Here is a 23,865-nt window from a genome sequence, read left to right on the forward strand (position 1 = left end):
CTGAGAAACAGATGTTTCCCCATGTCACTGGGGAGAAAAACTGCCTAAAACACGGTCTGTCTTGACCTGGGAGCTGGTGGAAAGATGCTGTTGACATCTCAGTGCCTCTCATCAAGGAAACACTGGATGTGCACTGAGCTAGACATCTCATTTTAAAAACTTGTCAAAGACAAAGTTTGACTCTTGGAATATTTTTTGGCTTTATATTTCCTGTGTTTTTTAGGCAGGAAGACCCAGAGAGAGTGTGCATCATTGGGATCCTCCAGCTTGGTGTCAACAGGAAGGAAAACCCCAGGACCCTAAAAACCCTTGGGACAGCCTGTGTGGGACAATCACCCACATGTTGATGGCTGAGTGTGGACTGCCCCAAGGCCATGGGAGGTGAGAGCGTGTCCTGTCCTGACAGCATGTCCCATGCTTTCCCAGGAGGCTGCTCTGGTGAGACTGGACAACCCATGGCTGGGGCAGAGCTGAACTGAGCTCTTCTCCAGGCAGTGGAGGATCTCTGCTGCAGGTATCCCTGGGTGCCTGGAAGGAGACCTCAGGGACTCTCTGATGCCTCCCTCTGCCCCACAGCAGGACCTTGGTTGGCACTCAGCCTCCCCAGATGCTCTGCTCCAAAGTTTGGCACCTGACAAGCATCTTTACTGCATTTTAAAGCTGTGACTGCCTGTACCCGGCTCTTTGCCTTTTACAATGAGAGACTGGCAGCACCCTTCCAGCTGCTCTTCTGCAGGTTGAACAACACAGGCAGGATTTCCTCAAAGGGGAGGTGGGACAGGTGAGTGCTTCGGTCCATCAGTAATACCAAAACAATCCTAGACTGAGGCTTGTCTTCTCATTCTCTAAATAACCATAATTTGGCCCAGTCCAGGCAGTTTATCACAGCACACCTGGTTGCAGGGTGTGGTTTAGAGATTAAAAGATGTTCATAGGAACTAGTAATTTTTCTCATCTACACCTTTTCAGATTCCCTTCTGCAGTGTCTCAGGATCATTTCACCTTTTAAGCTGATATGTGGACACACAGAGGCAGTGCCTCCATGCTAACAGGTGGACAAATGACCTGGGAACACTTTTTTAATCAAAGGAAAGATGTAAAGGATCTAGAAACCGTCACTAATGGGTACTGGGTAGAAGGAGCCACGGTGTCCCCGGGGAGGGGTCTCCAGCCCTCTCTGCGCTCACTGGTGGGCTGTGGGATGCTCAGCTCTGGGGAGGGCTCTGACGGTGGCCCTGGCATGCCCTGTGGCCAGCAGCCCACTGCCACTGGCTGCTCAGCTGCTGTAAAATGCAAAGGGGCTGGGGCAGGTGCTGGCCACTGCCTTAGAAGGGGACACGGAGCCGAGGAGTGGGGTTTACACGAGAACAAGGCGAAACCAAAGCCAACAAAAGAAAAAGCCTTCAGAAACAGCAAACTCTGGCTGGTTTGCTTGGAAATCTTCCAGGAAAAACTGCTGCTGTGAAAGAAATACTTCTGTTCTTGCAAGGACTATAGTTGGGGGGCACAGAGCTGATGTGGCTGTGCCAGACGGCAAAATCAAACAGCAAACTGCAAGGAGACGGAGTGGCAAGACAAAGGGGTTTTTAATAATGAAGGTGTTGCTGGTAACATAGGTAAGGAAATGTGCTTGCTTACAAGTTTGAAGCTGACAGCATCCCTTTAAATAAGGAAATACATTTGCTGAGAAGAGAAAGTTATCTGGAAAGCCCTGTACAATGATGCAATGTAGCAGCCAACGCTACGCTGTTTCAAGTGCTATTAATATTCTCCATGGATCGGCTTTGAAAAAAATCTCTCACTTAGAAAAAGAAAATATTTTTTAAAAATGCAACCTGTGGTTGTCTATCCTAGCAGTGCACTGTGACCAGTTGTACAATAGAAAAGTGGTGCTTTAAATAGTGACTTGAAAGCTACTGCCACGTGCTTTATACAGCATGCAACAACGCCACGAGCTGGAGACACAGCACGGGCTGCAGAGCCTCCTCCGCCAGCTCCAGCACCCCGGGGGGAGTGACCCACGGGCCACGGCCAGACTGCCCGTGGGCCTCTCATGCCAGACCTCCTCCCCTTCTGCTGCACCTCCAATGTGCTGTCCTTCCAGTAACACAAATATTAAATACACTCAGTCTGTAAATAGTTTAACAATCTTTGTCAGCAACAATATTTACTTTGGCAAAACCAGAATTGCAAAGAAGTAGACGTGTCCGTCAAACAGTCTGCAGCAAGTTCTTTGGTGGAAGCCAAGAAGTAAAGCAAAGGCTCCTTCTCGCTAGAGCCTGAGGAAGTATATTGCACAGAGACTCATAGGAGAAATGCTGGTGTCTTCAAACAGGAGGCATCACTGCAGGAGAGCATCCATCTCTGCTGGCTTCGGGAGAACTAGCTCCTCTAGGCTCAGTGATTCACAGCTGTTCTCCGGATGGCCCCGCTCTGGGCTGAGGGAGCAGTGATGCTGGAGTAAACTTGGGAGGAAGGAGGGGACTGCTGGGGGTCAGGGAGGGATGGGAAGAGGGTGGAGGGATGGATGGCAGAGGAGTGAAGGCAACAAAAGCAGATGCTCACACAAAACTGCGCACGCGCAGGGGCCCACTCAGCTCTGCCCCACGTGCCAATTGCCAAGTGTCCATTTCTGGCTCCCCCTGCTCCTGGGGCATGCAAGGTGGTGGGGATCTATCCTGACTTCTGCCTGTGCAGAGGTCAGCCCCTCCAAAGCCTGGCTGTATTCTCCATACAACTTGCTCCTACCTTGGACCAAAACACATCACACATCTCTGTCTGTACCACACTCGCTGGGACGCAGCAGGTCCACTGGGCTGCCATGTCCCTTCGATACCTGCACCTGCAGCCTGAGCAGCTGCCTCCAGCATCCAGAGCTCGCCACTCCAAGGTCACAGGCTTCAGCCTGATTCAGCTCAGACTGCAGCTGGGACAGCTCCTGGGCTTTCAACCCCGTCAGGCATCACAGGGACACACCAAGGTGTCACCACGAAAACAATGGTCTCCATCTCTCCTCCAGCTGGAGCAGAGCTGTGCAGGGGACCGGGTGATGCAGCTTTGGGGGCAGGAGGAAGGAAGCAAGGTGAGCCTGGCAGTGCGGAGAAGTATGTTTGATGCTCTGGTTGGGCAGAGCCTCCCTGCTCCCACACCCCCTGGCCTGGGCATGGCCAAGACGAGCCCAGCAGGATTGCTTAGAGGGCTGGGCGGGCAGTAGAAGAGAAGAGGGCAGCAACGGACTTGCCTCTCCATGATTCCCCATTGCTGCCCAGGTGAGGTCTCCTCACCACAGTTTTGTCATGAGCTGCTCCAGTTCTCACGAGAATGACTGCTAAAACTGGGGAGAAAAAAGATAAAAGAAACAAAACTGAAGTTCTTGTCAATCTAAAGAAGTGTTGTTAAAGGCACTGGTGTCCTCTGCAGGGACACGTCAATGGAAGAAAACTGAAGTACCAGAGCTGTTGTGCTGTCAATTTGCAGTAACTGGAAATTCAAACAAGTTTATATGCTGGGAAAATGACTCCAGTTTCCCCTGGATGTGGCATGTTAGCCCTGTGTGTTCTCTGGCGTGACAGAAACACTGTGCTGGTTGTTGCAGGTTTACAGTATCCTGCCTCCACCGTTCTCCCTTTCACCACTGCTGCAGGTGCAGGTCCATGCTGGTGTTTAGACTGAGATCAGTAACATCTAAGAAATCAATGTTGAAGATGCTGGGACCTGCGGGGGTGAGCGAGCCAAAGCCAGTGGCGGAGCTGGGGGGCGTGAGGTCCAGCCACTCCATTGTTTCCCACGGAGACTCAGTGAAACTCATTTGTAAACCAGAGCTGTCGGCAGGGGAAGGGGAGAGCTGGGTTTCCATAGGGGAGAGGGGAGTCTGTAAAATTTCCTGGGAGGTGAGCAGTTCATCTGTGGCTTTTCCAGAGAACCCCTCCATCATCCCTTCGAAGTGGGACTCTTCTCCCCCCATCTTCAGCAGGGCAATTTCACTGACCCTCCCCAGGGGACTGTGGGTATTCAGCAGGACCTCGAGGTGAGTATCACTGCTGCTGGGACAGTGATCAAAGGAGAGCTGGGCTGAGGGCACCTGCTCGAACGGGGCAGACGACTTCGGGAGTGACGCATTGGAGTTCCCTGTAGACACAGTTATCTGAGGTACTTTCTGGAGACAGGACCGATCTTCTTTGGCATTGGCTGGCATTTCTGTCAACACACGAGAGGGGTTTGAGATGCTCTGGCAGTCTCCACCACTGCTGAGCACAGGGGCATGACCACAGAGACCCGTTCCCCCCTCAGCCCCTTGACATTTCTCGCCCACCCTCCCCGTGGGAAGCTTCTCACATTCCTGCTTTCTGACCACGACTCCCCTGGTTTTGGACGCAGTCCCTGGGGCATGAGCACTGGCATCTGTCCCCATGGGGCTGGGCATGGGTTGGGCACAGGCAGCACTTTGCACAGGGGAGGGCATTGGCATTACTCTGCGTGGGAGATGGCACTGGCAGCACTGGGAATGGTGGGAGACACTGGGGGCTCTGTGTGGGAAGGGTGCTGGCAGTGCTGTGCATAGGGCTGCCTCCCTGCCATCCCTTCTCTCTGCATAGTCTGCAGAGGTGATGACCAAGCTCAGACCACTCCACCAGGTCTGCATGAGCAGGAGCAGGCTCTGTGAGAACCAATATGCTTTTGGATTCAATCTCAGTGGCCACTGGCACAGGGAGGGCAAATCAAAGTTTTACTTCACTCAGGCAGCTCTGCTGGGGTGCACAGAGTGCACTGAGCCCCATGACCAACACTGGCTTGGAGGGAAAGCCCTGGAGGGAACAGGGGAGCAGTGCGTACCTCCGCTCTCAATCAGCACGTCCAGAAGCTCGTCCATCTGCTGACTTCGTGTCATCTGCTGCAGCAAACGACAAAGAGAGTAGAGGACGTTAGGAGGAGACTCTCTCTGGCCACAACTGGGTAGGTGGCTCTAGACCCCACAAACGGCTTTCTCCCATGCAGGAGAGATGCCACTCCAACACAGGGCTGGCAGCAGCGATCAGGTGAGCGCTGCAGGGACCTGGGACAAGCACAGAGGATCTGGGGAGCATGGTGCCAGGTTCCCCCCTGCCCTGCCGCTGACCAGTGGCCGTCACAGACTACCTCTTCCCAGGGCCATCAGGACACACCAACTTTTTGGACCTCGCACTGGCATATGCCTCCTTACTGTCCCTGTAGGTCCCTGGGGGCAACGCATCATCCTCCTCCTCTCCCGGACCAGAGACTGGTAGGACTTTCTGCCAGCCAGCGTAAACCCATTTTTATCATTGCCAGCAGCATCCCTCTGTTTTCCTCAAGGCACCATCATGTCTAGCACTGAGGCCACTGACAGACTGTCACAAGGGGTTCATGGGCAATGGAGACAGTCCTCCCCATAGGAATGGAGCTCCAGGGAGGCAGACGGCATGGAGTGGGCACTTTGCTAATGGGCTAAAGAGGGAAGGTGAGGTTCCTGGTGACTTGGGCATGCTCAAAATTCTGTTTCTCACATAGCACTGAACACTCCAAAGAAGAGTACACCAAAGTCCTGAGATATTTGTGTGGGATGCCAGGACCCCAGCGTGGACTGGTGCCCTTTACCAGCACAGAAGGTGCTCTCCCATCCGGCGTGGTTTCTGACTGCTTTGTGGCAGCCGTTCAGCAACTAACTCAAGAAAAGCCCGTCCTTATGGAAACAGGCTTGTCGTACCCAGAGACCCCATAATGGGTTGTAACTCCTGCAAATGAATTATATTAACTGCAAAAGAAAACCCTGTGCAGTCCTAGCCCTATAGAAAATAAAAATCATGCAGTTACCTGCTTTACTGCATCCTCATAGGGTGGAGGCTGCTTTACCTCTGAGAGGGCTGGGCTTGACTTACAAAAACTTGGGGATGGAATAGAAAACTTTTGACCTGCCTGCGTAGCCATCTGCGTGGGGGAAATACAGGGAAATGGAGTCAATGCACAGGGAAGCACGGAGGGAGGCCCAGCTCTCTTTCACCTCTGTTGAAGCCAGAGTGGTGCCAGGGTAACTCACAATTTTATGGCTCACATCAGCTCAAAGGGACTGGCCTTTAGGCAGGAGAGAGGGAGATAAACTAGCTCTGTCAGGCTAGCTCTGAGATCCAGGGCCAGGCTGACCTTCGATCGCTGCCGGAGCACGGACATGGTGCCACAGAGCATCCTGGTGCTCAGTGCAGCTGGGAATGTGCAGAGCAAGGAGGAGAGCAATGGGCTGCTGGCGCTGGGCTTCACCCAGCCAGTGATGTGGTGCTTCCCTGCTGCCAGCTGCCTTCCAGCCCCTCTGCAAGGGACCCTCTCCATCAGCGCCTGCTCAGGGGCATCTCACAGAGCCCAGGCCAGGGAAGGCCACTCAAAAGAGTCATCGGCAGGCCCGAACCCAGCCTTTCCCTGGGCCTGTGCCAAACATCTGCATATCAGGGCCAGCTTTTTGCCAGCCCCGCCCCCCCTTTCAGGAGGGACCTAATTTGAAAGTGCTGTGCAGTACCCCTGGCTTGTGGCGGACAGTACTCCAGTGCTAGGCACAGAGGGAGCTGTTGCTGAAGGGGTACCCTCACCTCTGGGGGCCCCTTGTAGGCAGCATAGAAATGCCCAGGGTGGGTGGTGTCACAGCCAGGATGAACTGCAGGACACCATGGACCAGACCCTCCGTATGCCCCTTGCACTCGGACAGTGAAAAAGGAGCTGGAGATGCCCCAGAGGTGTTGCTACTCCCTGCTGATGCTCGCTGCCCGCTGCCTGCTCACCCAGAGTATCTCGACTGCCCCCCTTAGGGTATCACCTCGCAGCATTCCGTCCCACTGCCTACTGCACCTGCAGTTCTGCCCCACTGCTCAGCTCACCTCTACAGCTCTGTGTCCCCTTGCTGAGGTCAACCACTGCATCCTACTGCCCACTGCATCCCCTGCTCTCTGCCCCGCTGCCCAGCTTAATCTCAGCACTGGTCTCATTGCACAGCTCACCCAAAGCAATGCTCCCCATTGCCCATTTCACTCCAGCAGCAAGCCCCACTGCTTACCTCACTCTGACAGCACTGAACTCCATGCCACTGGCAGCACTTTGTCTCTCTGCCCCTCTCACCCTAGATTGCTCTTTAGTGCTCACCTCGGTGGCAGTGCTGTGTGCCGACTGCCCCTGTCACCTATCTGACCCTTCTCTGAATGGCTTAGAGACCACACTGCCACCTCGCAGCACTGCAGCCCACTGCCCAGCTCCTGCTGCACGCTCCTGTGTGCCCACTGCGGGCCGTTAGCTGTCCTGCCCCTGCCCTGGGTCGTTCACAGTGGCTGTTGCTCTGCTGTGTGGCTGTCGTGCACTCAGTGTGCACTGGCTGTACATCTTCCCCGAAGGCAGTGTGCATGCCTTGCGCCACTGTGTGTGGTTACAGGTGCTGCTGCTGCCTGGGAAACCCTGGTAGGTTGTTGAGATGAACTGGGGCTGTGATCATCAGCACCTTGTGCTGCTTTTGTGAGTTGAGTTGGCAATGTGTGCCCCTCTCCAAGCTTTTGTACCTGGCCAGAGGACTGGGTGAGGAGTGGTGGATGCTGGAGTGACAACTTTCTGGCGGGGAAGAACAAGCTCTATCTGACTGCAGACCCTGACTGCAAGAACTGCTCTATCTTCCCAAGAAAAAGCTTCCTGTATGACCAGGGTAACTGCCCTCTTTCAACCCAGTGGTCAAAATCCCTCACACACTGCTAGGAGCCACAATGGCTCAGCAAGATGCTGAAAAGCCCTGCAACACTGCAGTGGGGCTGTCCTAGGGGTGTAGGAACTGTGCCAACACTATCCCAGGGGCTGAGGGATCTGTGCCGGTGCTTCCCCACTGTGGATAGAGCTGTGCCAGGGCTCCATGGGGCAGGGGGAAGTGTGCCAGGGCTTCCCCAGGGTGGAGAGCGCCATGCCAGTGCTCCATGGGGCAGGGGAGGCTGTGCCAGGACTCCTCCAGGGGCACAGCAAGCTGTTCCAGGCCTCCCCCTGAGGGGAGAGGCAGCTGAGGGCTCTTTTAGGGCAGAAGCAGCTGTGCCAATGCTCCCCCAAGGCAGAGGAACCCATGCCAGGACTCCTCCAGCTGCAGAGAGAGATGTGCCAGTGCTTAACCAGGAGCAGAGGGAGATGTGCCAGGTCTCCCCAGGGTAGAGGGAGCTGTGCCAGGGCTCCATGGGGCAGAGGATGCTCTGCCAGGACTCTCCCAGGACACAGGGAGCTTTGCCAATGCTCACACAGGGGCACAGAGAGCTGTGTTGGGGTCTCCTGGGGAAGATGGAAGCTGTGCCAGGGCTTCCCCCAAGGCCGAAGGAGCTGTGTTAAGGCTCCATGGGGCAGGGCAGCTGTGCTGTACCCCCCCTCCCTGGGCAACTGGGTCCGGTGGTAGCAGGGGTCCCCAGGAGATGCCCTGCAACGGACCCTGCAGTGCAATCAGCTTCCAACCCTCTGGGACACTCTCTGCCTCTCCAGGAGCCCCACATACTGCCACAGCCCCTGAGGTACTTATCCTGGGTGCCAGCAGTCCCGATCTGACAGGAAAGGACTCAAACCGGGGGGTTGGACTGACTGCCCACAGACACCAGCGCCTTCACCACCACAATGCCATCCGGGGTACTCTGCACTTACCGACGCAGTACGAAGACAACTGTTCGTCTGCGGGGACCCGCTGCGCCCCTCTGCCTGTGAGCCAGGGGACACCGAGAGGAGATAGTGGCTGTTGGGGGACGGTGGCAGGCTGATGTGCTGTGGGCTCTTGGCAGCCCCGAGTGGAGAGTGCTGGGGGGAACACTGAGGGCTCAGGAATGTCGAGGAGGTGATGGTGCTTTGCCCTGCAGGCTCCAAGCAGTGGCTATTTACAATGTGAGGCAGCTGCGGCACCCCACAGTTACTCAACTTATCTGAGCTGCTGGCTTGGCCTTTCAAGGCAGTTTGTTTGGATGCAAATGGACAGCTGGACACTGCATTTTCTTGCTTGATGGGGACACCAAAGAAATGCTGAGCAGGCTGCTGCTTCTCCTCAAGGCCATTGCTTCTTTTTCGCTTCTGGAGCTGCATCCGTAGCTCTTCCACCTGCCTCTGCTCTTGCTGCAGCTTCCACGTGAGCTCATTGATGACCTTCTGCTTCTCCACCAGCATCTTGTCTTTCTCTGTGTCAATCCCTTCCAGCTCCAGCTGGATGCTCCCTCCATTCATGCTACTCATGAGGCTTTCTTCAGCACTGCCATGAACTGGAGATGGCTGGAGACCAAACTGTGGAGAAGACATGGGCCCATCGTTGAATGTGTCTGGCAAAGAGCCACTCACAGAGAGGTCGGAGGAGGCTGGAGAGATGGGTGGTGTGGAGCTGGTGCTGCCAAAATGGTAGAAGCCATTCGATAACATGCTGGTGGAGGACTGTGACTGGTAACTCGACAGGGTGCTTGTTGGAGTGACTGGGAAGGTGACGGTGGTGATCTCACTGAAGTTTGGCACTGCATTGCTGCCACACTCCTGGAAGGGCCGCAGCCGTTCCATCAGTGCTGTTTTGGTTCCTGACACAGGCAAGCCTCGTATTCGGAGCTGCTGTCTCAGTTCTGATACCTGGAAAGAAAGTCACCAGTGATCAGTCCCAACGCCAGATGGGCCCTTTAGGAATGCAACATTTCTAACAAAGAGTCTCAGATCAAGGCTTTCTGCTTTAGAGCTCTGACCCCCCAGGTGCTCACTGTCTCACCTGCAGTCACCAGAGTCACTATGCACAGCCCTGACCACTGCGTGTCCTGCAGGATCTCAACCTTTCCTAACAGGAAAATCTTCCCTCTTCCTGCAGGAACTGTGACTGCTCTCCATGAATCATGGAGATAACCCAAGATTCCCTTCCCAGCAGTAGGTTTCTACATGAGCAGAGGACTTACACACAGACCAGCAACTAGCTGATGGCATCCTTTAGCTCAGAGAATGTGACCACTTACCTTGGAGCCAGATACTCCATGTTCAGGCACCAGTACATGTTTCAGGCATCTGAGCAGGGGCATTACCATGGCCAAACTCATGTTATTTCTACCTCACCTTATTTCTTTCTCTAATAATAAGTATTGCCCCAGCCCTCTGCTCCTAAAAGAAGCCTTTCCCATGCCAGAGGCTCCATTAGCAAAGTGTAAAACAACTGTTGACATGAGTGATTCTTCCTTATGCCCTGCTTGTCTTGCTACATGAGAGATTTAGGCACTGTTCAAAGCAGTGCTCGTAGCTGCAGACTCCAGGAGATACCTGCTTGTGCAGAGCTGGGCTGGCCTGGCTGCAATGGCCATGCTGACCTCCTAGCTCTGGCTGGTGTGCTAGCAGCATCCATGGTGTCCACCATAAAACCACAGAAGCTATAGAGCTATGGGCTGCCGGAGCAGCAGCACAGATTGTCCTTTAGTCCTTGACCTGACGGCCTGACCTGCAGCCATCTCATGTTCTACCTAAGGTCTGCTGATACATGCTCCGGAGCAATGTACCCACACACCACCTGCAGAGCAGCAAACCCATGTTTTCAGTTACGGTTGCAGTGACCAGTTCCTGACCCAGCCTGATGTACTCCTGGGTTTGCTCACAGCGCGGTGGTTCTGTAGCGCCAGCTCAGGCTGTGGCAGTATGCTGCATGCTTCAGGGGTAGCAAAGCAAATTCAGGCTATAAAATTCTCCTCCTGCAGTGACAAAATTTGCACTCACTTTCAGATCATCCAGGTTAGATGGCAGAGGGCCTGGCTTGATAGATGAGACACAAGTCTGGCCTGAAAAGGTGGTTTTCACAGGAGAAAGCGGGTTGTTGTTGACAGAAGTTGATGGAGAATTCGAACTTTTGACCATTTGCTCATTTGATTGCCTGAAATAACAAAGGAGATTTGAGGTAACTTGTCTGCCTCCCTGGCATCTCTGTGCCCACTTGGGACTGCTGTCTCCTGTGTGAGACCTGAAGGATTGCCAACCCCAAAGAAAACCAGGTTGGGCTGTAAGAAGATTGCTCATGACCCATCAGCAGGTCACAGGTGCCCCAATCAGTGCATAAAACCAGAACGGCTTTGCAGGAGACTGATGTTCCCAAGCTTTTATGTTGCACTTGCATCTATCAACCCCCCTTGCACTGGCACAAATGGGTACAGCCGTGGAAAGTTTGGAGAGAGACAGGACTAATCCCTGCTGTTGGCACATTGCCACTCACTTTAGCTGGCCTTGGTGCATCCCTGGGTAGCTGAAGTGCTGCTGCTGTTGCTGCTGCTGCTGCTGCTGCTGGCTGAGAATCTGGAGCTGCAGAAAGAGCTGCTGCTGCTGGAGGAGTCTGGCATACGCAGAGTCCATGGGTGGAGGGGACTTCTCCGCCTTCTGGTCTGGAGGGATGTACTGGTGATATTTCAGCTTCTTCACCTTGGGCTTGGTGTCCTTGGGCTTTTTGTGACGGTTCTTGATATCACTGGATGATTTGGACTGTTGGTCCAGAAGGAAAGGAATTTTAGCTGGGAGAAGAGCTCCTGCCACCCCTGTGGGAACTCAAGATCCTGCCACCCTTGTGGGAACTCAGAAGCTTGGGACAGAGCAAGGGCAGGTCCTGCTGGAACCTTGACCCTCCAGCTCCAAGAGCTGCTGAGCCTATATCTGGGGGAATCCCTCAGGGCCATGTCCCATCTCAGTTGTGCTGAAGAGCACATGAGATGGAGAATGCCCCTCCTTTTCTGGAAGGTATTGCAGTGCCGCCTTGTATCTTCTGCTCCTGGCTTCAAGGGATGCTTCCAGAACCTGTATCACACTGCAGTTTCTGACAACGAGGTTTGTCTCCCTCCATTATTGTCAGGCTTTAAGGCCACCCCCCTCCCCAGACCTCCCACCCTGCTGGCGTGCAGCACGCAGGCATTTCAGGCTTGATGCAGCCAAGCGCCCTGGGCTTGTTGACTCTCCTTGGGGAGCCTGGAGGCACAGGCATTACCTTCACGGTGGAGGGCACGGGGAGGGTTGGGCTCTCCTGGCCTGCTGCCTGCTTGGGGCTGTCACACTGGCTGCCCTGCCCCGAGGCTGGCTCCGGCGCACGGCCGTCGGCATTCTGGGGGTGATCCTGCAAGGGAGACGCGAGCCGGGTCGTGTGACAGGGCTGTGGGGCTGGTGCCTGCACAGCCTCCGCCTGCAAGGGGCACCTGGTACAACCATTCCCCCTGGCCCCAGTCCATCCCAGATGCCTCAGTGCATCCGAGCCCCCCCATGTCTGTCCCAGCCCACTATCCCAGCTCCCCCAGGCTATGCCAGTCCTCTGTCTCCCCAGTCCATCCCAGTTAGCCCTAGTCTCCAAGCCCTCCCCATTCCACCTCAGCCCTCTATTCTTGTTCCCCCCAGTACACCACTGCCCCCTTGGTGTCCCCCAGACTAGCCCAGTCCCCCCAGTCCATCTTTGGTTGGCCCCAGTCCCCCGGCTCCCCTCTCCACCCCAGTCTACTTCAATTCCTCCCAGTCCATTCCAGTCCATCCCAGTCCCACCACTCTCCCCCAGTCCCTCAGCCCACCCCGGCCCCCCGCCTCGGGGATGCAGCTCCCGCTCGGGTCAGCAGGGGACGCGGCCACCCCATGCAGCCCCCCCGGCTCTGGCCACTTGGGGCCGTGGGGCCCCCGCGCCCACGAGGCAAGTTCCCTGGCCGGGGTCCCCAGGGAGGCGGGTGCCGTGGGCCCTACCTGGGGTGTGCTGGTGGGGGCGGTGAGAGCTGGCTCCGGCGCCTTGGTGCCCGCTGCCAACTCGGTGGAGCCCGGGGAGTCCTCGCTCCTGGCCTGCTCCGGGGACAGCCCGTCGTTGCTGCTGTCCTCCTCGAAGGCGAAGGCGTCAGCCGGCTTGGGGAAGCTGACCTGGGTGCCTGCCAGGGGAGAAGGGGCAATGGCCAAGGGGGACAAGCGTGTTGGCAGGAGGTACAGGGTGAGCCTTGTGGGATGCTCTGTGCCTGCTCCCACCTCCTCCAGACCTGGCTGCGGGTGGCAGGTGTGGCCCAGAGAGCTCGGACACCTCCTCCTGTCCCCAGCCATGCACAGGGGCAGCACCCGAGTGTGCGCCCATGGCTGAGGCTGGAGGGAGAGGTGGTGGCACCAGCTCCTGGTTCATGCCAGAGACCATGTTACTCTGGAGAGGGAGAGAGGGGGTGTCCGAGGAGCCTGGCCTGCCAGGGGCAGGAGGCTTTTTGCAGGTGGGGCTGGCACAGGAGTGGCTCTGCTGTCCTGCCCCATTGGGCTGAGATGGGGAGAGGGGCATTAGAGTCGCTTTCTATCAGCTGAGCACCCTGACTGCAAGCCCACACCATGCGTGGGAACCTGACTTCAGCAAAACTGTGGTTGAAATCCACCTGAGGGGTGACCCATCCATTCATGCACAAGAGCCAACACAGGTGGCCCTGGCTGCAGCTGAACAGAGGCTTCCCGATTCTGTCTCTGTCACAGGCTTCACCACCATGACATTCTTCAAACCACTACCATTGCCTCCCTGAAAGCCCCAGACACTGCTCCCCCTCTGCAAAGCTCCCAGCACACTATCTCCTAGTCAGATGGACAAGAGCTCTTGACCCCTGGCTTTTGCTGATAAATAAAGTGCTGAAAAAAAAGGTCTCATGTGAGCCTCGGGAGAGCTGCAGGTGGGGGCAGAGGAAGGAGCAGCATGGCCACGCTCCTAATCTCCTCGTGCTCATGTCTGGCATTTGTCAGGCAGCTTGGCACATTGATAGTGAGGTGACAAATGGGGAAATAAGAAGGGCCCAGGGACAAGCTTCCACCTGTCCCTGCTTCTGGTCTAGCAATGTGTGCCTTCTCACTGACACGCACCCTCCTGCTCTGACCCCTGCCCCTATCTGAGAGATAAGGGTTATCTCTGCTTGCCCCAGCTCATGGTGCCAGGGTGGGTGAGGAAGCTGGGAGTCCTGGCTCCCTGCCCTGAGCTGCTGCCCAGTCACCATATGGGGTGGGGATATGAGATCAACGGTGTCCTGTGTCGAGCCTCTCCCCCCTGCTCTCCAGGGCACGGGGCTCCTCATATGTCCCTGGAAATAGGGTCTATCCCTGATCCATCAGAGGCATCACCCAAACAGGATCTTCCCTGAGGAACTGCAACTCTGGATGGTTCACCACCTGGGCCGGGTGGGAGCCGCTCCCCACACCTGCATGGACGTCCTCTCTTGGGAAAAATGACACCAAGCGAGGGGGACTTGTGGGTCTGAAGGACCCCCTGGGCTGGCTCTTAATAAGCATGCGATGAGAAGTGGTGCCAAAGCCTGGAGCCCGAGGGACCTTCAGGCCACAGCAGCAGCTTGTCAGGACACAGGAGCATGACAGGAATGTGCTGCATCCTGCTGCTTGATACCACAGGCCTGTGCCGGGTGGGGAGTGCTGCCCTTATCTGTCCTGCTCTCACCCAGCTCCGGGCTGACCGTATTGTTTCATGATCCCATGTCTCTGCTGTAATCTCAGGCAGAATGGTGTTTGCTCGGGGCTGTTTCTAATGCACTGGGTATTGTCCTCTCAAGCGTATTGGACAAAGTGATGACAGGGACCTGGTAAAAAAAGGATTCTTATATCACTGCTCGGCTATGTAGGGCACTGGCAGCCTCCTGTCACTGGGACATTAGGGCTTTCATTGGGGTCTGGCACTTTCTGCTCACCCTGACAGAGGTGATTAGAGGAACACGTCAGCTGAACTTTCCACTGTATAAACAGCTGAGATTCCAAGGTTAAAGTAAAATGATTTCAAACCCTGTCATCTTTTTGGTATTGCAAAAACAAAAGGCTTAACGTTCAGAAGTGCCAGTGGTCATCTCTGCTCTGTGTTGTGCTCTTTGCCCCAAACTGTGAGCACCACAAGGCACCTCTAACTCCAAAAATCAGCTTGAGGATGCTTCTGCCCAGGGCTTTCTTCTGCAGAAACCTGAGGGCTGGGATTGTGATCCTGGTGCAGTTGAACTACTTCCTTCTCATGGCACCTAACAGTACCAAGAAACTTCATGTTTGGCCCTAGGGATAAAATTGGCATATAGGACACAATTTTTCCCCAGCAATGTGGTAGAAGGGCATTGCAAAAGGGAGCAATTTAAAACTGAGCAAATTGTTTTAAGACAGACTTTTTGTTTTTAACAATTTTGTCCTGTAAATCTCTGTTTACCACAAGCTCCTGACAAGGCAGCTGGAGAGAAACTCTGTTCAAGCTTCAAGCACATTTGCTTTGCCTCCAAGCCTCAGCTCCAGTGCATAAAGTCATGCTCAAACAGGCTCAAATGTTTATAAAGTGGAGATTTTTTTAACTTTTTTTTTTTTTTTCTCTACTGTTCTCTCCTTTGATAAGTGGCTGGGGAGATTTCACTTGAACTCTCCTTAAAAATTCCTCTTCAGGCAGAGTCCTGGAATATTTCACCTTCAGACGAGAGCTGTGAGACACTGGAAATGGAGCAGCTCAAGGGCTGGACTGGAGAAGCTGCCGTATGTACACTGTGTGCACTTCACAGAGGGAAAATGAAGAGCAGGAACAACTGCAGGGCAGGACAGAGGTGTCTGAGCCTGGAATGTTTCATGTCATTTATGCTGGTTTCTGAGATGAAATTAAAATCAAAGTAATTCCTATTTCAATTGCCATTTTCGACATTGCTCCTGTTGTTCAAAGACCCCTCTTGTCCCAGAGCCCTGCCACTGTCCCAATCTTTCTCTGAGCCCCAAAACAGGCACTTAACATGGGATTAGGCCAATGGACATAATCCCAGAAATTGCAGAATCAGGAGCAACAGAACAAACAGTTTCCAGGGATGAGGGCATCTATCAGTGCCTCAATAGAGACCCAAGGGCCAATTTGGACATATGGAGATAGCCCCAGGCTTCAAAAATATGGGCTGCTGTCTTGGCACTGCAGGGCCCTGCTGGCTTTCCCACTCCTTTCTTTGCTTTTGGACCTCTCTGTCCTGGCACTGGGCCCTGGTGAAATTTGAGTTACCTTTTTGCTTTGTGTCGGCTCCCACACCAGCCTCCATGCAGCAGCATGGGGAAAATAATTGTGGAGGATTCTGCCTCCCTCCTCTGACTGGGGGGTAAGTGATGGAGGAAAACTAAGTTTAGGCATAAGTCAAGTGCTGGGTACAGGTGGGTAGGAGTGTACCTTGCTTTGGGGTGCAGGCTGCTTCTTATATTCCCCAGCTCTCTAGCACCCCAGGGATGTTTTCCCACCCCAGTGATGCAACCTCTGTTGGGCCTTGCGTACACTAGCACCAGTGGAAAAAAAATAACCACAGCCTCACTGAACTGGGGACACTTCTGGGTTGTAAAATCTTGGCAGGGCACAAGTGGGAGAATCCAGGTTGGTCTCACAACCAGATGTGTGCACCCAGGTCCTCTCCCACACGAGGGAGAGGAATGTCCTGTTTCCAGCAGTATCATTTACATGCCCAAAGCCTTGGGGAGGGAAGGAGTTTAAGAGGAAGGCTGTTTCTGAGAGACATGGCTGAGCAATTGTGCATGTTCCAGTGGTCATTGCTCTAAGAAGATGAGAGGTCTCTTTCATAGGTCTGAACAAGGTAGCACAGGCTGTGCTGCACTGGGCTGCTTATTGTGAAAATAATAAAACTTAAGCAATAAATTCAGCTCTTACATCTGCAGTCACTTCCTGCAGTCACTGTGGTACATCCTCGTAACCTTGCCAGCCCCTGCCCTGTGCCATGCACACAACACAACACACATGTTCACTTCCACTACCTTTTATGGCCTCTTTCACAGCTGAGTCGACAGGAATAATATTCTTCTCCACCAGCTCCAAAGGACCAGGCCTGAGAGCAATCTTTTCATTGAGATCATCTGCCAGTCGGGCTCTTTTCAGCTTCATTTGAGTAGACTGAATGGACCCCTCTGCAGCTGAGTCTAAAAGGCCAAACGGAAGGCATCAGTTCAGGACCTGGGGCATCTGTAAGCACCGTGCTAAGCAAGAATGCTCTTCCCCTTCAGCACAACCCTTCTGGGCTGTGGTCAGACCTAAGCATGGCTCAGTGCACAGCAGGAGCTGCTCTGAGGTTGGAGGGCAGGATGCTGGACTGGATTGGGCTGGTGGGGTTTGGGACATGGGTCCTACTCTGAGCCTTAGGTCCAGCTTCTCCATTCCCAAGCAAAAGCCTCTCTTACTAGCCCAGGCTTTCAAACTCAGCCTGCAGCTGGAGCATCCTCCCCAGGCCCAGGAATAATCTGTAATGGAAAATTTATTAACAAGCTGTGACTAACATGAGGGCCAAAGTGGGCTCCAGCTCCTGCCTGCCAGGAACCCATTGACCCCTGTGGGCTAATACAGATGGGTAACATACTTCTAGGCAACAGCTGGAGAAAAGAACCATTAACAGGGTTTGACAACTGGAGCACTGGAAGATCAAAAGGTGAGTCTCTGGGAGTGGACATTTGGAGGCAGCATAACTACAGTGCTCCAGGCCTTCAGGGGAGAAAGGAGCCAGAGAGGAGCATAACAAAGGCAGCTAGATCTGGAAGCTACAGCCCTCTGAGAAGTCTCCAATTATTGAGTGGTGACAGAAGAGTAGCCAATTAAACAGGAAGATTTCCTGGACAAAGGTGATCTGGCTTTTCTGGTGGCACAGGCTTGAGTAGTGAGGGAGTGGGATTCTAAATGAGATCATGTCTATACCCCCAGGGATCTAAAATAAGAAGAGCTGCATCTAGATTGTGCTACCTTCAGAGACTGGACACTCCTCTAGAAGAAATACTGTAGGCAGCACAAGCTACAGGGCTTGACACCAGGGAAAATTTATCTGCAGGGGATCAGGAGAGCTGACTGAGGGACACTTCTGGCCCCAGATATGTAGGGCAGTGAACACACATGAGCTCCCTGAGGTGAACAGTAGCAGAAGGTATGCCTGTGAGGCATTTAGATGATTCAGAGTGTCTCAGCTGGCTAATTTTAATCACCTCTAGGTCCTGTTATGACCCAAATGGACACCTAAGTCCATGACACCTCAGGGCATACCTCCATGAAATACAGAGGTGCAACGACAGACAGAAGTGTGAGCAGAGGCTGCAGCCAAAGAGGTGTGTGTGGGGCAGCACAACCAGCTTGCTCAATACACAGCCAGGCAGTCTCTGCTGGCCCTGTCCATGTCCAGTGACTGCAGCTGCCTCCACATCTGATTTACAGCCCCCAGGCCCCAACTCCAGCCTGTATCACTTCTACTATCTAACCTAAGGGAAAGAAACTCCCCACCTGCTAAGCAAGCAATGGTGCTAGCTCCTTCTAGGGATGAAGACCCAAAGGAAAATCAAAGCAGTGGCACTGATCTGGTATGGGCCCCTGGCTCAGACCTCCTGCATTCCAGAGGAAAAAGAAATATGGACTTCATCCCTAGCATTTACAGTTGCCAGAGAGTGAGCTGCTTCTTCCAGGCGACTGACAGGACTCGAGGAGAGAGGCTGCACATCCTCCCTGCCTCTAAGGAGCTCATTATCTCTGGAGATAACAAAGGACACTGCAGTGTTCTGCTGTCTGTTACGGGGTGCAGCAGAGCTGTGCCAGCTCTCTGGCAGGGAGCAGACACCAGAATGGGAGAGCGGAGAGCTGCTGTGGCTCACAGACTGATAGCAGGGCTCACCCTTGTCATATGGCTGTGCTTGGGTCACTGACTGCATTGCCATGAATTGGCACATAGAATATCGAGAGTTATGGCAGAACAAAAGATGCCCAGCTTTGGGAGGGTATTGCAACCACTTGCTACAGGGATTTCAGTGCCCTACACAACAAATGCCCAGGGTATGCTTTTCATGAGGATCAGACATCAGCACCTCTGTCTAACCGAGTCCTCCCTCACAGCTGTTCTCAACTCCACTGTCCTCTAGAGCATCTTTTACTGGTCCCTGCCAGAGATGAGAAAGATTAGACAGCACTGGATTTGCTTCTGTCAGGGAACAGATGTGTGACCTGCCTCCTGAAGACCAGGTCTGGACTGAACTCCATACAACATAGTGTCCCATTTGAATCTGCCTCTCATGAGCAGCTGGGACAAAGATAATTGTGATGAGAGTCTTGAAGGGAACCCAAGTGGGACAGGAGAGATAAGAGTCACAAGGCAGGAGACACAAGGAGTATGTGGGAGAAGATCAGGCAGTCTTACCTTGTAAAATGTGCATATTGACCAGGTCTGATCGCTCAGGCCTGCTTCTGATCTTGTGCTTGAGATAATCTTCAGTCTGCAGGACACAAATGCAGAGAGTTACCTTGCTAGAGCAGCAGTAAGGTACAGAGAACATTTGCTCCTGTGCCATCCCATGGTTCTTTTAGATTTCTTACAAGCTGGGTTGAGTGACCTCCTAAATGTCACTTTTTTCACTCAAACACTGTCTTGTTCTTGGGCAGAAGTTCTTCAGAGAGGGAACGATGTACATGGAGCTGCTGACTGTTCACTGTACCCACTCCTAAGCTGTGTCCTTTCCAGTTTCCCTTAGCCTGCTGATGCCTGAAGTATTACAAGAGCTCATGGGAAGGATGAGACCTATTCACTGGGAGTGACGGATCTGCTCCTAGCTCAGCATACCATATCACCTTTAAGAGCTACACCAAGGCAGCTCCAGAGCGTATTGTTCGCAATGGCTCCTGTGGGAAGCCTGGCACTCTGGGGTGAGATATAAGGTTGAGCAAGTCATAGATACCCAGCCTCTCTACCCAGGTCAGCCACGAGGCTTAGCCTTTCTGCAGTCCTGCAGCTCCTGTGCTCTGTGGTTCCTCACCCCAGCTATGATGAGGGGTTAGGAAAATCCACTCTGCAGATCACTGCAGCCGAGCTTATGGTGAACATGGTCCTGGACCCTTATGTCAACTTCTTCATGGATTTAGGAACAGAAAGGCACACAGAGGTACAGTAATGCTGTCCATTAGGAAGTCAGTTTTGAGGGCAGCTGACATCAAGAATACAAATATAAACATCCCCTTGTGAAGAAAAGCTAGAGCACAACTTGGACAAATTATTAGCTGCTTGTTGAGATGCATGAAAAAATGGCACAAAAAATGTACATAGTTCAAAGAGGTTAAAATCTTAAGAATAAATATTAAAGAACAGTACAAGTAGCTAGAGCAAAACTAGAGGAAAGCCCACAGTACAAAATGTACAGGATCATAAGAAAAAGATTTTATAATGGCTTTTGTAGCCAGGACAAGGCAATGGAAAGTGCTGCCTGTGTTCCATAATCAGGGGAAATAATTGTGCATGCTGCTGAGATGGCTACAAGATTTAATGACTTTTAAAACCATCCTCACTAAAAAGATAAATGGCTATTTATCAATCAGATGACTAAGCCAAGAACCTTCAGCAACAAAATGGAAGAATCTCCAGTTACCAGGTTGAAGAACAGGTTGGACCATACTCAGATGATTTAAATGTGCTCAGTTTGAGATACACAAGGCTAGAGTAATAACATCTATCTGTGGGTCTCCAGGAAACTGGGCAAGGGAGAGCTTTAAAAGAGATGGAGAGAAGAAACTAGGAAATTATAAACCAGTCAGCAAGATATTGGACCAAGTAATCAAACAGTCTGTATACAGGGATTTTGAAGATAGCAAGGAGATGAGTAACAGCCAGGATGGATTCATCAAGAACAAGCCACATCACACCAACCTAATTTCCTTCTATAGGGAGATGATAGATTTCTGTTACAGGAATAAACAATGGATGTCATGTAGCTTGACTTTATGCATGTTTTGTCATTATCTCACATGGCTTTCTCATATGCAAGCCAGAGAAATTTGGTCAGGATAAGACTAACATAAAAAAGGAGCATAGCTGTGGGTCACCAGAGGAATTAGGAATGGCTTACAGTCTAAACAGAAGAATATATCAAACCATGTTACACAGCAATTTTTCCTACTAGTCAATATATTCATTAAGGTCTTGGATGATAGTAGACATACTCCTTAACTCTGAATCATTCAAGGCAATGGATTAAAATGAAACATGATTTGGAGTAACTGAAGAAATTATCTGGAACACATTTGATACAATTTCAAGAAGTACATTTGGAAAGGACTGCATTCAGGTCACAGCCACAGCTAAGTCAGCTGATAAAGCACTGGGGTGGATGAAGACTTAATCCACCACAGATGCTTCTGTAGTGGTCATTGGACAGTGGCCTTAGGCAGAAATTAGTTACTTCATAGAGAAAAAAATATGAAAGATTCTGGAGAATGTAGAAATCAGCAGCTGAACTACATCTCTGGACAAGCAGGCAACTTCCTAGGAGACACAACAAAGGATGTCAGATGGGTCCCAGGAATAGCAAGACCCTGTTCTGTGCCCTGCACCTGAGTGTGCCTGTGGGAAGGGTCTGGACACCAGCTACGGAAATCATTATTGAGCCAGAGAAGGGACCAGTGATGAGGGGCTGAGAGGGGAGGTTGGTCAGGCCAGAGGTGAGGTGGCTATAGGGAAACGTGATGCAAAATTAAAAGTGTTATTAGAAAAAATATAAACAGTTCTGCATGTACATGCCTATAGGTGAAAAGTAATGGGCTTAAACTTCAACAGAACAGCTCAGGCTGGGAATCGTGACTTGTGCAAACAGCACAGGTTAGAGAGCACTGGAGCAGGTTGCTGGGGGTGGGATGTCTGTCAGTGGTGACACATCTGTCAGGAATGATCCAGATGGGGCCGTTCTGCTCTGGGGCGGAGGCATGACAACCCCCCTGCAGTCCCTCCTTGTCATGCTGGCTGGGGTGCTGGGAATAAGTGCTAAAGCCCTGCTGAGCCAGACTGTCTAAGGAAAGTCAGCCTGTTCTCTGTCCTCCAATACAGCAATCTGTTATAGGACGCTGACTTCAAAGTCTGCTACACTGGCCCAGTGCCAGCCTTTAACATAGCCAGTGATATGTTTAAACAAATAATAGACATTTTATTTACTGAAGTCTTTACAATTCCTTACCCTCCACCCATATTTTTCTCCCCAGCTAATACAATCCCTTGCTTGGACTGTGTAGGTTTGTCTGGTTCCTGTGTCAGGTCAGAGCAAGCTGGTATTTACACCTGAGTGCAATTAAATTCACCTAATGCATTTCCAGTTAATCCTTAGGTCAGGTCCTGACTTGGGCTAAACTTGAATTGCTGTCCTACAGATGTGATACTGTTCGTGTTGAACTTAGCATTCACACTGCATTAGCTTGACTTTCTGCCATGACTTCAGTTCCTTTTGACCTTTGCTGTTTATAAGCTGCATTTGTCACTGGAGTGCAAATGGTGGAGAAAAACTTCAGATGTGTTTTTTCTTTTAACATCAGCTGAAGCAGAAGAGCTTTCAAAACACATGAAAGCAGTTATTGTTATCTGCTTTCTGTTTGCAGATCATCACTTTGGAGGAATATCAGCTAAACAACAACTGCCACTGAGTAATTATCTGGAAACAGCCACTGCTCCTTCCTTGTTACAGCTCTAAGCGGGGCTTCCCTGCAAAGGAATATATGTTTGTTATGGGCTGAGCTCATTGGTTAGCATGCTCTAAAAATGGATGTAATTTGGGATAGACTAGACCAGCCTTCCTTTTACCCCAGGCAACTACCCAGTGAAAATTTTTGAAGAGAAAGACAAAAAGACACAAATGTATATTTAAATTGTAAAATATATGACACTTCAAGGATACTTTGGATTGCTTGAAGTTTTGTAAGCATACTAATTTTTCAGAGTCATATTGTGTTTCTTATGTTAGCCGTTTATTACTGCTGGAGACTTGGGGCAAGTGATTTGGAGTGTGTTTAAGTTCAGAAGAGCATTTCTCCATATTTCACAATCGTTTTTCCTTGCAAAGGTCCTTTTCCATGTGACTGCAAGCATGTTTTGCAGATTAATGGGACAAACTCTTGTGTTCAGGCAAAACCTTCATGACTGATTTTCCTCTTTTCTGTGGACATCCCTCCAGCTTGGTCAAGGCTGGATGGTGGGTGCTTGGAAAATCAGGGTGATTTCCCAAAAAGTGATTGCATCACAGAGTTGCAATGTGTTCTGAAAATGGCTGCTTATCTAATCTCTGCCTTCAGCAATATTTAGGGAAGCCTGAGTGCAGTCAGATAATGGTGACGGTGGGAGCCTAGCCCACTTAGCCCCTTGGATGTTGTGCATAGTAATGGCCAAACTGCACTGCTAAAAAGCCAGGCTCCTGTCTGATGACAAGTGTAAGGTCCCTGGGGACTTGCTTCAGGTGACAAAGGGCATCTGCATTCCTCCTGCACACTTGCTAAATAGTCAGAGCTTCCCCAGTCCTCCTTGCTGCTGGCCCTACTCTAACCTGGCTGACTTGAGCAGCAGTGGAGAGCAGCTAGCACACTGAGGAGCAGGCTGTGAGCCTGGCCTGGGGGGAAAACAGTGCTTCAGCTGGTTGAACATTTGCTGGAAGAACTGCCAATGCCCTGCTGAACACGCCTTGCCCACAGCCTCTTGTAAAACCCCATAGCTCCGGGCACATACGGCCCCTCTGCCCTTTTAAACTTTCCCTGCTTGGACAAGGGTGCTCCAGAGCATTTGTGAACCCTGGCTTGGCCCCACCATGTCTGGAAGCAGGGGAGACACCCTGACCCTCATCCTTGGCCACGGGGCCTGAGGGGAGGATGCCAGAGGAGGGGACAGCGTGGAAGGTGCTTTCAAACCCCTCAATTCATGCAAAGCGAGCCCACGTGTTCCCTCACTGTGATGGCTGCAGGAGTTACCTTGGCTCGCTCCAGACTTTTTCGCTGTTCATGGAATGCGGATGGGCTTTTCAGTGCTGCAACAGGAAAGAAATAGGAGCAATCAGCACAGGAGCGGAAGCAAGCAGCTACCAGGATATTCAGCAACAGCATTTTAATAAGTGCTATAAAAATAGCAA

General features: G+C 52.1%; 1 protein-coding gene across 1 annotated transcript; it reads right to left on the reverse strand.

Moving 5' to 3' along the window:
• Window positions 1-1,581: 1,581 nt before the first annotated feature.
• Window positions 1,582-23,735, reverse strand: MYOCD (myocardin; the record flags this gene model as incomplete). The annotated part of the gene is made up of 9 exons (XM_026861252.1): window positions 1,582-4,197; window positions 4,834-4,891; window positions 8,650-9,603; window positions 10,720-10,873; window positions 11,210-11,472; window positions 11,969-12,094; window positions 12,703-12,878; window positions 16,735-16,896; window positions 23,708-23,735. Coding segments are annotated over 9 exons (2,490 nt in total), but the record flags the coding sequence as incomplete, so codon positions are not given.
• Between the last annotated feature and the right edge of the window lie 130 nt (window positions 23,736-23,865).

Source organism: Athene cunicularia (assembly GCF_003259725.1).
Source record: "Athene cunicularia isolate RWA chromosome 18 unlocalized genomic scaffold, athCun1 chr18_part1, whole genome shotgun sequence".
NCBI lineage: Eukaryota > Metazoa > Chordata > Aves > Strigiformes > Strigidae > Athene > Athene cunicularia.